Genomic DNA, 18,055 nt, shown 5'->3' with positions numbered 1-18,055 from the left:
GCAAATGGTGTTTGGATCCCTAATCAATTTGTAGTTGAATCAGCCAATCACGTCTCCACGATGCTAGCGCTCCTGCTTTTACCACATACAAGCCCAATGTGGCTTGCTGGTTGTTGTATTTCACTTTTACCAGTGTCATTCTCACAAGGGTGATCTTTTCTGCTATATAAATTCTTAGTTGGATGTCTGCAGGTGTCTGTTTAGTATCTTTGAAATGCTGTTCAAGCTCATTTTGTGGAATGACAGAAACATCTGAGCCAATGTCCAATTTCATTTTAATTAATTTTTTGTTTACTTCTGGTGTAAGGCATATTGTTTGTCTCTTGTTAGTTTTCACACTGTAAGTCTAAAGGCTATCTGTCCTGTGTCACTCTCATCATTATCAGATATTTCAACAATAACATGCAGCTGAGTGCTCCTTTTGAAACAGCAACTTGACTTTTTATCTTTTCCTTTTCCCTGTGCAGTCCATTTATTTTTGTCTGTTGGACATGTTCTTTATACGTATCATATTTTGTTGTATTTTCTGCAAACTTTTGACATTAAACCTGCATTGGTCTAGTGTATATGAGCCCCTGCCACAACAGTAACACGACTTGTTCAGCTAGGCAGGTTTCTGTTTAGACATTGCAATTTTGTTCCCAGTCACTTTCATTCCTGTCTGCAACTCAGTTGCATCTGTGCTGTTTCCATGCAATTTTAAATGTAAGTTGTACTTCAATTAGGAGCTATTTTTAAATTCTTTGTTGTAAGAATCCACTAACTAAATGATTGCTCAATGCATCATTAAGCACATCACTGAACTGACAATGCTGGGACAATCTCTTCTATTCAGCCACATATGCTGAAATGGACTCCCCTTCCTTTTGATTCTGCTTGTGAAACCCAAAGCATTCTGCAACCTACAAATGGTTCTGATTCTAAGTGTTCTTGCATTACTTTTTACAATATCAGCAAAACTCATTTCAGCTGCTTTGGTTGGAGCAGTCAAATTTCTAAGCTAACTGTGCTTTCCCACCTGTTATACTTGGTAGAACTGGCACTTATTTCTCATTGCTATTATGTTTGCTTCGTCAGCCATTATCCATTGTGCAATGTGTCTATCTTTCTAATGTCGTCAGCCATTTCTGCTCTTTTTTTTAAGTTTATAATGATTATCACCTGGTACTCATTGCTTATGAACCCATGAGTTTTGACCATTTTTTGCCTTTTTTTTAACATGATCATCTCTTCCTTTCTGAAGAACATATGTTGCAAATTTTATTTATTTGTTTTTTATTTTTTAACTGGAATAACTTGCTGCATTTTAACAGGTAGGTACCCATTTCGAGTTTGTTTAAAACTTCCTTGTCACCACTGTAATGCCTTGAAACTCCCGAAAGTAATTGAAAGATAAACACAAGAGAACTAGGGATAGCTGGTGTATGTTTAGTTTTGTTTTTTTACTTCAGTACTGACACACACATATGATGTGGTGATGTTATGACATACTGTATGCTATTCACATATTTTTACACATAACCCATAATGAATTATGTAAACAACAAATAATTCTAAATATATGTACGATATTACTGAAGTATTAAATACACAACAAATGTTAATAATGGATAAATGAAAGTGCATGTTTACATCAGATAATTCCAATACCTTATTTTTAGGTTTGTCAGACTCAGCTGAAGTTTCCTTTTAATAAACTAGAGGATATTGTGATGGTTGTCAATGAATTCAATATGCACTGTAATTGCACATTTTCAGAGTTTGAGGCCTGGCACCTTTCAAATAACCTTTTCCTTAATATCAACAAGACAAAATAGATGGTTATTAACTTCAGGAGCACTTGCACCACTCACACACTCCTTTACATTGGCGGCATAGCAGTGGAAACTACAAGCAGTTTCAAACTCCTGGGAGTGCATATCATACACAATTTCACATGGTCCCAGAATACACCCTCCATAGTCAAGAAGGCTCACCAACACCTTTACTTTCTGAGCTGGACTTTGCATATCCATACTCACATCATTCTATAGATGCGCAGTTGAGGGCATCCTGACCAGCAGCATCACTACTTGTTACGGAAACTGCAATGCAGCGAACAGGAAGACTTCACAACAGGTAGTCAAAACTGCCCAATGCATTACTGATAGCAGCCTACCCGCCATCAAGGGCATGTATACAGAAAGGTGCTGGAGAAAGGCCAGTAACATCATGCAGGGTACCACCTACACTTCTCATGGACTGTTTGTTCTACTCCCATCAGGGAGGAGGTTATGTAGTATCCATGCCAGGACCACCAGACTCAAAAACAGTCACTTTTCCTGTGCAGTAAGGCTGATTAACAGCTTCACCCACTAACTCCCCAACAACTTTGTTATTTCCTGTCAGTCATGTTATGTACAGCTTAGCATCACTTTATGGACATACAATCAATGTGTATAAGGTTATCTTTTGTATTTATATTGATTGTGTTTTTTATTATTATTGTGTTCTTTATTGGGTTTTTTTGCTGCATCGGATCTGAAGTAACAATTGTTTCATTCTCTTTTACACTTGTGTACAGGAAATGACATTAAACAACCTTGAATCTTAGTGCTGGGATTTACTAAACTATTTTAAAGGTCTGTATTTAAAAACAAAAGCTTTAAGGCTAGTGCTTTTTAAATTTATATACGTTTATATAATGCTTTTCTGAGTTATAGGATACGGCAATTTGCTGAGAAGAGTGAAAGAGGATTATTCTGCCTGTGGCATTGGTGTGCTTCAGCTGAGAGTTGTTGATAATTATACTGGATAGGTCTGCAGCAGTATATTTCTCATTTTTGTGATCATGAAAGTTTATGAAAAGAAAAGGAAAGTTTTGTGATCATGAAAGTTTATGAAAAGAAAAGAAAAGTTTATGAAAACCTAATTAACTACAGACTCTGACTTTTTCTCACTTTGTCTTATAGCAGCTTCAAGCTAACATGAAGGAAATGGAAACTATATGCCTTCGAGTAAGGGATGAAGATTCTCAAGCTTTGGAGAAGATAATAAATCCTGTTAAGGAGCAGGCTACAGTAGCAGTGGATCAATTCCTGAAACTCCATTCACAGTTTTCAGAAGTGCACAGTGACCATGAAAATGTAGAGAATTCACAGGACCCACACTCATCTCTAGTGAGATCCCAGACTGTAGCAGGTAATATGTATTTAATTTAGTATTGTAAAGAAATATCAAAGAAGATCATTTTAGCTGTTGTTTGTTTACGTCTTATTTAAACAACAATGCTGCTTTAATTGACAAGGAAGTGGCTTAATTACATTTGATTATATATATGCACGTTTTCTATGCATATTCTCTAATACTGAGTGCAGTGGAACAATATTCTTTTTTAATGTCATTTGGAGTATAGTTCTCCTTCATACAAGTACCAATTGCAAAGTGTCTTTGTAGAAATTAAAATAAGGACAGGATAGGAATCAGAATGATTTAAAAACTTTTATTGTAGTTTTGAAATATCTCCAAATTTAAAATTGGGAACAATGAAAATTTCTGATTGATTGCTTTAACTATGTATACACCATTTCTGGAAGTTGCTGACTACATTGTATTGTGATAGCAGTGAGTCCTTATAGTCTCACTACTTTGCATATGAAAGTCATGAGGAGGAGGTTGCAGTGGATCTTCAAGATGGTGCTAATGCATTTTAGAGCACTCTCACAATGACCTTTTTTTTGTATTTGATTAAATTGTTCAGATATCTAGCTAAATTTATAATATATTCAGTGAATATATTATGTCTATAATTCCTAGGTTTTTCCTTTGCCTGCCTTCTTAAATAAAGGCACAACATTCACGACTCTGTAGTTTGCTGGCACCTCACCCAAGGCTAATGATGATGCAAATATCTCAGCCAGGGCTCTCACCATTTCTTCTATAACCTTTCAGAGTTTTCTTGGATATACATAATCTGACCATAGAGGTTTGTCTACCACTGTACTTTTTAAGACACTCAACACCTCCTCAACGTTAATGCAGACTTTCCCCAAAGACTTCCACATTTACTTTATCTAATTCTGAAATCTCCATATCTTTCTCCAAAAACAGAGGGGAAATATTCATTAAGGACCTTCAGCATCTCCTGTGGCTCCACATAATGATGACCCCTTGGTATTTGGGAGGCCCTCTTGTCTCTCTAGTTACTCTTTTTTCCCTTAAGATACATATAGTTTTTTTTTGGATTTTGTTTAATCTCACTGACAATGCTATCTCAGGCTCCTTTTTGCTGACTTGATTTCTTCTTGAATTGCATCCCCTGTACTCCATGGGGATTTGCTTGATCTCAGATGCCTACACTGACTCATGAGTCCTTCTTTTTCCTGGCCAAGGCCTCTATATCCTTGTCATCTACGCTTCGCTTCTACTACCAGCTTGCCCTGCTCTTCCTTAAGCTTCCACTATCTCACTTTTAAAAGCTTCCCATTTGCATGTGGTCCCTTTACCCATAAATAATCTCCTCAATGAGCCTTTTCAAGCTCCTGTGTCATATTATCAAAATTCACTTTGTCTCAATTTACAACTTGAACCTGTAGACCGGTTCTGTTCCTTTCCATGAATCCTTTAAAACTAACAGGACTATGATCACTGGTCCTAAAGTGTTCCCCACACAATTACCAAAGAGTAAGTTGAGCTTTTCCCTCTCCCTAGTACATATTTCCAAAGGACGGCAATCCCAATCTATATTAGGAAAGTTAAAATCCTCTACTATGACAATCGTGAACAAGAGAAAATCTGCAGATGCTGGAAATCAAAGCAACACACAAAATGCTGGAGGAACTCAGCAGGCCAGGCAGCATTTTGTGTGTGTTGCTACAATGACAATCTTATTTTTCTTCCAATGCCCCATAATATTCCTGTATATTTGTTTGACTATTTGGGATCCCGTAGTACAGTCCCAACAGTGTGATCAGTACTTTCTCATTCCTCAGGTTATGCTCATTCAACTTGCTTCACTTATGCATCACTTTCCAGCATCCCATTTACTTTCCTGTTGCTTAGGATCTCACCTCATGCCAGTTTAGTTTAAACCCACCCTAGCAGCATTAGCAAGATATTGGCCCCCTCTAGTTCAGGTATAACCCCTCTAGAAAAGATCTCAATGGTCCAAAAACATGAACCCCTGCACCAATTTTTCAGCCACATATTGACTTGCCATATCCCCTTACTAGCACTTGGTTCTGGAAGTAATCCAGATATTACTACCCACAAGGTTCTGCTTTGTAACTTCTTCACTATCTCCCTTTATTCACACTGCAGGACCTCATTCCCTTCTCTTCCTATGTCATTTGTGCCTCTGTGATAACTCCTCTGGCTGCTCACCTCCCCCTTGAGAATGTTCTGTCACTGCTGTGAGACATTCTGGACCCTGGCACCAGGGAGGCAACACATCATTCCCAAGTCCCTTTTTATGCCACAGAATATCCTGTCCACTCCCCTAACTACTGAGGCCTTTATCTCTATAGTCCTATGTCCTTTTTGCCTTCACTCTTCCTTGGTGACCCTCAGAGCTTTCTCCTGACCAGTTATTCTCCCCGACAGTATCTCAAATGGTATATTGGTTTTTGAGGGAACTGGCCACAGAGGGATTCTGTACTCTCTGCTTGTTCCTTTTTTACTTTTCTGGTGGTCACTAAACCACTTTCTGTCCTTGAGGTGTGACCACTTCACCAGAACTCCTATCTGTGATGCTGTCAGTATCACTGATCATCCTGAGTGTCTCCAGCTCCTTTACATGGTCAGTCCGGCTGGAAACATCTCTAACAGGAGGTTTACATGGTCAGTCCAGCTGGAAACATCTCTAACAGGAGGTTTATCCCTCAGGGATACTGGAAGTCTGTCTGATCTCTCACATCCTGCTGCAGGAGCATACCATTGCACTGACTGACATACGAACACTCTCACAGAAAAGGGAAATTCGAAGAACCTACCCGCACCTCTACTTGCCAAAGCCTCTTTACTTACCAATCAAACACTAGGTCACTCTCCCTCTGGCTGCTCCACAAACTGTTGTAAATTTTCATAGTTTTTCAAGTGTTACAGGATAAACAGCAATAAAACAATCATAGAGTACACTGAACAGCAAAGATTTTGCCTCCTGAATACTTTTGAGTGTATCTTATGGATTTTGGGCTGCTGATCAATAAACTCACCATGAAATTTTCCTATCATGTGCTATTTTTTGGAATGGCCTTTATTTGTTACTTCAATTCATAATTCAAGTCAAGTTGCCCAAAAATGTAGCTAGAAAGTTTTCTATCTTGTCCAGGCAAGCCTGGGAATGTTTTGGGTTGCCAGCATGACCCACAACAATGGCATCTTTGTATTGATTCTTCAGTGTTAAACCTGAAAGCTGTGCTGCCACACAACGGCAGTTGCCCACACTTCAACACCGATCAATCAGCTGTGCAGTACACATGAAGATAACGACCGAAATTTGTAAGCCTTGTTAAAAAACATGCAGTACAACTAGAGCATCTGTGGTGATCTGAACGTGCAGCACTGCTATTAGGAATGCAGCTCGGATACACCAAGCAATGAATGGGACCGCCATGCTAAAGAATCTCCCTACATTAAAAGAGGATTTTCCACTCTGTACGCAGTTGGTTCCAGGGCATAAAGTATGGCATATAAGCACCTTGTAGACTGAACAAAGATATTTTTGCCTCATCTTCATATAAAACTGGAGCTTATGAAAAACTGTGAAAGCGTTGAACAAAGAAGTTGAAGGATTTTGATATCTGAGACAGATGCTTCCCAGAATAACAGAAGCCAAGATTTAGGAAGGCATTTTTTGTTGGTCCACAAATTATATGGGTCATCAATGACAGGCAATTTGAAGAACTTCTTGTGGGACTGGAGAAAATAACATGGAAGGCATTCAAGGATGTTCTTGAGATTTTTCTTGGCAACTACAGAGCACTAAACTACATGCAGCTGGTTGACAACATGCTTCAAGCATACAAAACCAAGAAGTGCTACATCTCACTAAAGATTAATTTTCTGTATTCCCATTTAGACTTCTTCCTTGCAAATCTTGGCACTGTCAGTGACGAGCAAGGTAAAAGGTTTCACTGGGACACTGTGGTCATGGAGAAATAATATCAGGGCAACTGGAATCCATCAATGCTGGCTGAATATTGTTGGTCACTTAAGAAGAAGCCACAGACAGAGTACAAATGAAAATGATCAACAAAACATCCTTAGCTTAGTTGAGCTCTTGCAAAGTGTCAGCACTATAATGCAATTAAATACATTACATTCAATAAAAGTTAATTTCTTGTTTCTCCAGATTCTTACATGACACAAGTCATCTAAAATTTTATTTGTGTTCAGCTTCAAGCAATTTATCATAACCAAAAAGAATTTCTGAGAAAGCAATGTTTTCGAAAGAATTTGCTGTCCAGTGGTATTAATCTCAGAACATTGTGATTATAAGTTCATTCTGTAAACCCTTCCACAAGCATTTTTCTCATTGATTATAGATGCTACACAGGCTGTCACTAATTGAAGGCTTCTTCTTGTAAAGTTTGATGGTGATTGACATATCAACATAAGGTGCATTACTGCCACTTACTGAGTTGGAGTGTGGAGCAAAGAGACAGGCTGTATACCCACTAAATCCCCCCCCACCCAAAAAAAAAACCAATATCAAGAAGTCTAAGTAAGTCAAATACACACTTATGTATATTATGACAGCAGTGATATCCTAACAAACTTTCCATGTTAAACTGTGTCTGTCCCAAAGATCTCAATTTAGCAATCAGATGTTTCCTTTGCACCTCATAGGAACTATGTTCAAACAATATATGCTGCACCATTTCTTGACAAGTGTACTCCCTCCAACTGCCTGTATCATGTATTAATTTGAGCAATTAATTATTCAACCTAGTACATACAATATGTAAATGTTTATGTATAACTTTTCCCTTCTTTTATACCCATCTCCCAAATGAGTTCCCACCATACTCTGCATTTTATATAAATGTCGTCCTTCCTTTATCCCAATTTTGTTGCCACAATGATTGAATATACTTTTTAATTATGGCTTTCATCTTTCCCCTTATGCAAAGGCAGCACTGCATTTATATCCTTAATTTTAAGTGATTGCTTGGTAAGAATATCTGCCATCTAGTTTCCTTCAACTCCTACATGGACAGTAACCCATATGAAATGTATACACATGCCTAGACCCTGCAGCCTCAACAGATGTTGTCTGATCTCAAGAAGAATGTCTGGTCTACAATCTGAAATTGTTTAATAGATGTCTTAATAAATATCAAGACCAAGAACGAGTCAGAGTATGGAGGTGCATAATTAGGGCATACCTCTTCGACTTATTCCAAGGCTAAAATGATAGCAACCATCTCAGATGTGAATGCTGATACTTCACCTGATGATGTTTTCTTAATAGTCTTCTGAAACTTTGGAACATAAACAGAAACACCTGAATGACCTGTCAGTGGATCTTTTGAACCATCTGTGTAGACATGTAAGAATCCATAATATCTGTCTTGCATATATGGCTGAATTTCCTGTGCTACTGATAAACAATCACTCCTCATATTCTCCGCCACCTCCAACGGGATCCCACCACCAAGCACATCTTCCTCCCCCCTTCTGTTTTCCGCAGGGATCACTCCCTACGCGACTCCCTTGTCCATTCGTCCCCCCCATCCCTTCCCACCAATCTCTCTCCTGGCACTTATCCTTGTAAGCCGAACAAGTGCTACACCTGCCCTTACACTTCCTCCCTCACCACCATTCAGGGCCCCAAACAGTCCTTCCAGGTGAGGCGACACTTCACCTATGAGTTGGCTGGTGTGATATACTGTGTCTGGTGCTCCCGGTGTGGCCTTCTATATATTGGCGAGACCCGGCGCAGACTGGGAGACTGTTTCGCTGAACACCTATGCTCTATCCGCCAGAGAAAGCAGGATCTCCCAGTGGCCACACGTTTTAATTCCATGTCCCATTCCCATTCTGATATGTTAATCCATGGCCTCCACTACCGTCGAGATGAAGCCACACTCAGGTTGGAGGAACAACGCCTTATATTCTATCTGGGTAGCCTCCAACCTGATGGCATGAACATTGATTTCTCTAACTTCCGTTAATGCCCCTCCTCCCCTTCTTACCCTATCCCTTGTTTATTTTTATTTCCCCCTCTTTTTATTTTCTTCTCTCTATGTCCCTCTCACAATCACTCCTTACCTGCTCTCCATCTTTCTCCGGGTGTCCCTCCCCCTTTCTTTCTCCCTAGGCCTCCTGTCCCATGATCCTCCCCCTTCTCCAACTCTGTATCCCTTTTGCCAATCAACTTTCCAGCTCTTGGCTCCATCCCTCCCCCTCCTGTCTTCTCCTATCATTTCGGATCTCCCCCTCCCCCTCCCACTTTCAAATCTCTTACTACCTCTTTTTTTTCAGTTAGTCCTGACGAAGGGTCTCAGCCCGAAATGTCGACTGTACTTCTTCCTATGGATGCTGCCTGGCCTGCTGCGTTTCACCAGCATTTTGTGTGTGTTGCTTGAATTTCCAGCATCTACAGATTTTCTCGTGACTCCTCATATTGATCTTTTCCTGAAGGTCCAAATCAACCACAGGCAAAGGAAAAAATCATGGAGTGATAAAAAGCGGTACACCAGGACCTTGATTCAATGAAACAACTCTAGCTTTTGTGCCCAATGAGTGCACATCCACTCAAAACTAAAGACCTTACAAATACAGTGTTCCCAAAATTGGATGACCAACTTTCTTGTCTTATGTTAACTCAATAAGCCATTGCTGACTGTAACCTGCATAGATGTAAAAGTACTTCGCCCATTTCTACCAGTACAGGTAATGATGAAATTGGGGATGATTTAATAGTACCACAACATATTCTTAATGCTTGAACTTTATCGAGGGGCTTTAAGACCACCATTGAGGCTAACCCATAGGCAACACACTCATAATATAAGACATCTGATTAAAGCAATTTAAGTGACTATTTACACACAACTAAGCACATCAAGGGCTTTTTTTATACTAAGTTAGAATTTTATTCATAGTCATAGTCATACTTTATTGATCCGAGGGGAAATTGGTTTTCGTTACAGTTGCACCATAAATAATAAATAGTAATAGAACCATAAATAGTTAAATAGTAATATGTAAATTATGCCAGTAAATTATGAATTAAGTCCAGGACCAGCCTATCGTCTCAGGGTGTCTGACCCTCCAAGGGAGGAGTTGTAAAGTTTGATGGCCACAGGCAGGAATGACTTCCTATGACGCTCTGTGCTGCATCTCGGAGGAATGAGTCTCTGGCTGAATGTACTCCTGTGCCCACCCAGTACATTGTGTAATGGATGGGAGATATTGTCCAAGGTGGTATGCAACTCAGACAGCATCCTCTTTTCAGACACCACCATGAGAGAGTCCAGTTCCATCCCCACAACATCACTGGCCTTACGAATGAATTTGTTTATTCTTTTGGTATCTGCCACCCTCAGCCTGCTGCCCCAACACACAACAGCAAACATGATAGCACTGGCCACCATAGACTCGTAGAACATCCTCAGCATCGTCCAGCAGATGTTAAAGGACCTCAGTCTCCTCAGGAAATAGAGACGGCTCTGGCCCTTCTTGTAGACAGCCTCAGTATTCTTTGACCAGTCCAGTTTATTGTCAATTCGTATCCCCAGGTATTTGTAATCCTCCACCATGTCCACACTGACCCCCTGGAAGGAAACTGGGTCACCGGTACCTTAGCTCTTCTCAGGTCTACCACCAGCTCCTTAGTCTTTTTCACATTAAGCTGCAGATAATTCTGCTCACACCATGTGACAAAGTTTCCTACCGTAGCCCTGTACTCAGCCTCATTTCCCTTGCTGATGCATCCAACTATGGCAGAGTCATCTGAAAACTTCTGAAGATGACAAGACTCTGTGCAGTAGTTGAAGTCCGAGGTGTAAATGGTGAAGAGAAAGGGAGACAAGACAGTTCCCTGTGGAGCCCCAATGCTGCTGATCACTCTGTCAGACACACAGTGTTGCAAGCACACGTACTGTGGTCTGCCAGTCAGGTAATCAAGAATCCATGACACCAGGGAACTTGCACTTCACATGTACTTTCCATGTTAACCTTGTGTCCATTCACATACAAGGAAACTTTACCACTAACTCTTGTTTAAGAGATTTACTATATAACTTAAGATCAACTGCTCGTGTAATGTTCCTTTTAGAAAAACAAATAACTCGAGTCTTTGCACTGATGTCCCCATTCCTCTACTTAGGTAATATCTGCTTGTATTTTCCTAACTATAATTTATATTTCTGCCTCTCTTCCGCACTGCACTATCATCAGCATATAACGATTTGGAAATGTTTGAACCAACATTTAAGAAAATATCATTAATCATAATATTAAAAAGGAGTGGGCTACACGCACGCTCCTTAGAGAATGTTGTTCCCACCCTAATTTGTATCTTTCTATCATATAAAAATTCTTGAATCCAATGAAACATTCTACCACCTGTTCTCATGTTTTACAGTTTAAGCAGCAATCCTTGGGTACATAACATATCATAAGCTTTCTCTTCATCAGAGAAAACTGCTACCACTGATTCTTTATTAACTTGGGCCTTACAAATATCAGATTCCAAACTTAACACCAAATCCATGGTCATTTCTCCCTTTACGAAATCCAGATTGGTATACAGCTAATTTTCCACTATCACACTTGTTATTATCATTCATTCCATTATCTTATATACATGTGAAGTATAACTGAAGGATTTGATTGATCTTTATCAGGTTTCAATATAGGAATAACAACTGCTAATTTCCAGGAAGCAGGAAGTTGCCTTCAACTCATATTGCATTAAAGAATTTGAAAACTAATGTAAGTTTTGAATCCGATAACTGTATAAACATTATTTCCTAGGTGATGTCTGACCAGCACCACTTATACTCTTTTAAGTTCAGACAATATAAATTCAACATCCGAGCGGGCACTGGAACATTTTTTTCCTTGGCAATCTGATGATTGTTTGCCAAAACAATTGCTCTATAAGATCTCTCTAATTAAATTGGCTGAATTATGTATACTGACATATGATTTTGCTAATGATTCTGCTTTTTTAAAGTCAGTAACTGCAGCCTTCTCCCCATCATACAAAACTGGTGGTCATACATTCTAGCATTCCATTGTAAGATTAAAAAAAACAATGAAAACTCTCCATTGAAGTCTAAACATTATTTACTCCTGGTGAAACATCATTAATAAATTCTAAGGTTAAGTCTTTTATTTCTAGATATTTTTCTTCAGCTTTTAATACAACTAAATTTTTTCTATCCTACTTTTAATTTGTGCTGTACAATTTACCACATCTGCCATGAAAGTGACAAACTTTGCTTATCAACAGAGAATCCTTTGTTATACAGCCATGCTCTTTACACATTATCTTTAAACTACCTGTATTCTGGATATTAATAGGTCCCATTGACACTATCTTCTGTACTTTCTGCAGGGCCCCCGGATGTAATATGCCCATTTCCACCCGTACATGTTGCACTTCCACAGCTTTCTTAAGTACAGGATATCCTGCATAAGCAGAGCAGTATTCTCCTCCACAGTTGCTACAATTTAGCCTAACACAATTGTTCACCACCAAATCTACCACACCGTTTTTTACCCCTACACACAGCTGCTACATGACCAAACTTCTCAGAGGGGGTAACACAGAGACTTGAACCATATGATCCATATCACCAAAATTAACCCTATCTGGCGACCTTTTTTTCCCATTAAATTTAATTAACACTGATAAGCTACCTGTTCTAATACCACCACGGAACACTTTTAAATGTTTAGTATCCACAACTTTTCCCCTCACTAAATTAATTTAACTTGGTCCATGGTTACATCTAGAGGCACTCCAGAGATTACTCCCCAAAGCTACTGTCATCAAGTATAATTTCTAGGTATCACTTTCATTCCTCTCAGAGCTTTTAAACCACACCCCCCAAAGCTTTCTCACATTGCTTACTATCTTCACCAAGTACTAAGAGTGCTCCATCTCTTAAAGATTTTGCACTCACAATACCTTCTAATGCTTTTTTCAAATCCTTAGTTAATCTAATTGGATTGATATCTGAAACAGGTCCACAATCACAACTCAACAAAGCTGTAAACTCTTCCTTCCTTCCTTCCTTTTATTAAATCTTACCTACTGCCTTTATCACTGGATGATTAGCCACTATAGTCCTCAATCAGCCACTTATTTTTCCATTTCCCAGAAACTCGCCATTCGCCTTCCTCCATACAACTCCAGTCAGCCAGTACCATCTCGCATTCACTACCTCCATCTTCTCCGTTGCTTTCTGTGATCTCTACCCCCCTCCTCCCTCCTGCCTGAGAGAACCAGCAGCAGGTTCAGTCCTTTCCCTATCAGCGTATCTAGCTCTGTGGGTGACTTGCAAGCACATAGAGCCTTCCCAGTCTCACAAGTTCCCCCGCCCCAAGGCTTCTTCAGGCCAGCTCCCTCGTCAGTTCTCCAGTCACCTTCTCCTCCTAATCAAAGGCTTCAAAGAAACTCATCGGCTTAAGTAAGACAAGTCAATAAATTGATTAGGACTAAGTGCATTTAACAATTTGTTTAATTTGATTAACTGATTGGCCCTGGCTTGAACAATAGTTTGCATTTAATAGCTTCAGTGAATAAAATTATCAAAGTTGCATTGCAGAGTGGCTACGAAAAGAAATAGAAGCCTGGCCAATAAGGAGAGTTAGGAAAGATGGTTGAAAATTGTTCAGTGTTCCTTTTTTTTAAATCTTTTTTATTAATTATTATTGAAAAATCAACAAAAAATACATTAAAATAGTCAAGTCAACATGTCAATATGTACAATAAGAATTAAGTTATCAAATAACTGATTAACAAAGCTAAACAATATATCAATATTAATAAGAAAAAATAAAATGTTGAAACTATTTTTTTGGAAAAAAGAAAGAAGGAAAAAAGAAGCCCTACTAACTATAACAAAAAAAACCTACTAACAGAAAAAAAAAGAAAAAAAAAACCATTTGGAGCACAACCCCGGAGCTATACGCCATACAAGCTTCCATAAAAGAAAAACATCAATCTGCCGACTCGAATCCATTTAAGCAAGAATCAGAAGGGGACCATCATAATTAATTCAAATCAAATGATAGTAGCAGGCAAAAGAACCCCACCTTTTCTCAAAGTCAAATCGAGAATTAAAAGTTCGACTTCTGATTTTCTCCAAACTAAGACATAACATCACCTGAGAGAACCATTGTACCAAAGTGGAGCAGAGGCATCTTTCCATTTCAATAAAATAGCCCTTCTGGCCAATAATGTGACAAATGCAATTACATGTTGGTCTGATATAGAAATACCATGAATATATTGAGGAATTATACTGAACAAAACTGTCAATTTATTAGGTTGTAAGTTTATTTTTAAAGCTTTAGAAATTGTAGAGAAAATAGATTTCCAAAACTGTTTCAATATAGAACACGACCAAAACATATGTGTCAATGTAGCTGTCTCAGTTTTACATCTATCACACTGACTATCAACAATAGGAAACATTTCAGACAGTCTCTTCTTTGTCAGATAGTAACGATGTACAATTTTAAATTGAATTAAAGAGTGACTGGCACAAATCGAAGAAGAGTTAACCAACTTCAAAATTTGCAACCAATCCTCTATTATCAAGGTCATGTTAAGCTAGCTCTCTTTCCCAATCTTGCTTAATCTTAAGTAAATGATAATTGTACGAAAATTGTTCAGTGTTTCTGATGGATTAAGGAAAAATGTATTATGACTGAAGAAGTTTGAGAAAGCGATTTCAGAAGGAGCTGATTGTAAACCCTGACAGAAGTGGTGGGTTACATAGAAAACAGAACAGAAAAAAACTAATTCTGTGTTTATAAAAGATACTGTAAACCTGAAGGAGATTGAAGAGCGAGAGAGTGGTATATAGATAAGGAAAAGAAGTGTGTTAGGACTTGTCTTTGGAATTGTCTAGATACGGGGGTTGTGAACCTGTAGTGCACTTGCCAAGATGGCTTGCACAAAAGTTTTGTTGGCATACAGCGTGTCGTGCTGCTGCCCCTCAATTCTTTAAACCCCATTCATAATAAAAAAGACACATAAAGATTATCTTTACTGCCAAATGAAGCAGTGAATGAATGTGAGTCGTTGTTTTCAGTGATGTACTTGGTCATATCTAATTATGGGTAGATACTTTATTGATCCCAAAGGAAATTACAGTGTCACAGTAGCATTATAGGAGTAGACTTACTGATGAAACTAGTGCTATATGCATAACTCTCGAAACAACCAAGTACAAGCTGGATATAAAATACTTGTCATTGTTGTGCAGTGACAAAAGTCACACTAAAAGCTTATTAACATCATATTTACATTTCTTATATATGATGTACAATAACAATACTATTTGGAAATTGTTATTTTACAATACGTTTTTAAAAGGTAAATATTAATCTTTGAACAGGTTTTCTGAAATGCTTCATTTATTTCACTTTGTGTCTATTATACTTTTATTAATAGTAAAACAGTGAATACCCATAAATAAGCAGCAGGACTCATCCTTTATCCTTGAAGTCCATAATTATTGTTACTAATTCATTAATCAATGAAAATCTCTATTCAAAATTACCATGGCACATGAGAAAATTTTTTTTAGAAGATTATCACCAATTTGGGCACATACTGCCAAAAAGGTTTGTCCATATAGGTGCAACTGCACTATATCGTTTAAATTTGAAAAGGAAATCCCATAAAATGATTTTTCACTGCAGACATAAGTAACAGGGTAGCCAGGGTGGGACAGGATGTGGAGCCACACGAGATGATAGATGCTAGAATCTGGTGCACAAATACAAACTGATGGAGGAACTCAGTGGGTCAGGCAGCATCTTTGGAGGAAATTCTCCAGAGTGTCAAGAAATTCTCCTGGAAGTATCTAGAAAATTCTGCCCCATGTAAGTCTCTGCTGCAAAGGAATTCCCAGTTAATATTGGGGAAGTATCCTGTTGCTTTTATGTATTTCCATTTTATGTTCCTCTATCTCCCACTGGCTATTAGGAGGCCTGTAGTTCAAGTTCTAGTTTATTGTTATTCAGCCATACATATGTATATATCGAAACAGAACAACGTTCCTCTTGGTTCAAGGTGCAAAACACAGTATATATATCAATACAGCACATAAAATAATATTAACACAGTAATATTAATGAATAATAAAATATTCTGTAGATTTAAAAGTTGACGTAAAATGCACTTATATGACATATAGTTAAATATACAGCAGTATAATGCTACTGGCATTGTCATAAATAATGTATACTGGATGATAGCAGGGTGTTCAGAAGTCTCACAGCCAGGGGCAAGAAACTGTTACCTAGCTTAACAATCCTTCTGCCTGATGGTAGGAAGTCATAGAGGTTGTGGGTCCTTGACAGTGCTGAGGGTTCTGTGAATGCAGTGCTTCTGGTATATTTTCTGGATTGGGGTGAGGGGAGAGAGACCCCAAAGATTCTCTCAGCAATCTGCTTTGCTACTTGAACATCTTTGTCCAAAGACAATATATGCAGTATAGAAATTGCTGTGGTAGCATATGTGGCACAGAATCAACATTGCCAATGGATGGGTAAAGCAATATGAAATTGAAGACAACAATAAACTGGAAGGGTGCATCTTGAAAATCAAATTTGTAGATGGCAGATCAGTAAAGTTGGTAAAAATGTAAGTGTTTGCCAGTGATAAATACAAGAGATTCTGTATATGCTGGTAATCTAGAGCAACACACAAAAAAATGCTGGAGGAACTCAGCAAGTCAGGCAACATCTATGGAGGGGAATAAATAGTTCACGTTTTGGCCTGAGACCCATCATCAGGACTAGAATGGAAAGCAGCAAAAGTCTGAAAAGGAAGACAAGCTGGTAGATGGTAGTTGAGACCAGGTCAGGAAGAAGGAGGAAGGTGGGTGGATGAGGGGAGGGATGCGGGATGAAGTCAGAATCTAAAAGGCGATAGGTGGAAGAGCTGAAGAGGAAAGAATTTAATAGGAGGGGTAACCAGAAAAAACATGGAAAAAAGGAAGATGGACAGAGAGGGGAGAAATTACCAGAAGAAATCAATGTTCATGCATTCAGGTTGGAGGCTACACAGATGGAATATGAGGTGTTATTCCTCCAACTTGAGCTTGGTAGTAGAGGAGACCATGGACACACGTATCAAAAGGGGATTGGGAAATTAAATTGAAATGGGTAGCCACCTGACTCTCATGGATTCCCATTGCAGTTGTTACTCCATTGGATGAGTTAATATCTGAGGAGGTTTTTACTGCTTTAATGTAGTTGTCAAGAGCAGACACTGAGAAACAGGCCCAATTTAGAAAGATTTATGACCATAGCTCTTTTGTTGTGACAGATCTGCCAGTTTTATAAATTACAAATTAGCAAAGAGGTGATGTCTTTTGTACCTAAGAATCTTTTGTGTGAAATTAAATCCTTTGAAGTAAATTTAATTGATTTAAGTATTTTATAGAAGGAAGCAATGGGACTATATGCCAAAATAAAGTTGCTGTTAGTTTCTTCAAAGGGACAATTTGAAATAGAAACTGGCTACAAAATAACACTTTTCACATAGAATTTGTTTGACTAAATATTGTAGAGTTCTGGCCCTGAGCAGCTTTTATTGCTACAGGAACATTCATGGATCCCCAAGGCTCTGGCTCCCAACTGCTCCAACATTCTGTTCAGATGAATGTGCCGCTGCCACAGATCCCACAACATCATGATGCCACTGAATCATGGGAAAACCTGGAAGAGGCAAGTAATTGTGTTGTAAATTTAGGTCAACAATGAGAAATTATTGGTATTGGGATACAAGTAAAATTACTGGACTAGTAATCCAGTTCAGATCTTACTACAGGTTTTTTTTGTGAAACTCCAGATTATGTTATTTTCTCAAACTGCA

At 38.5% G+C, this 18,055-nt stretch overlaps 1 protein-coding gene across 2 annotated transcripts in view; it reads left to right on the top strand.

Moving 5' to 3' along the window:
- Positions 1-18,055, top strand: part of stx17 (syntaxin 17) — a 99,838-nt gene that overhangs the window by 74,146 nt on the left and 7,637 nt on the right. For both annotated transcript variants that reach the window (XM_072253515.1, XM_072253514.1), the window contains exons 4-5: positions 2,952-3,180; positions 17,783-17,907. In XM_072253515.1, coding sequence (XP_072109616.1) covers positions 2,952-3,180; positions 17,783-17,907 — 354 coding nt within the window. The remainder of the gene's footprint in view (positions 1-2,951; positions 3,181-17,782; positions 17,908-18,055) is intronic.

The sequence above is a fragment of the Mobula birostris genome, chromosome 3, assembly GCF_030028105.1.
Source record: "Mobula birostris isolate sMobBir1 chromosome 3, sMobBir1.hap1, whole genome shotgun sequence".
NCBI classification, from domain to species: Eukaryota; Metazoa; Chordata; class Chondrichthyes; order Myliobatiformes; family Myliobatidae; genus Mobula; species Mobula birostris.
This window is presented reverse-complemented; position numbering and strand designations above follow the sequence as displayed.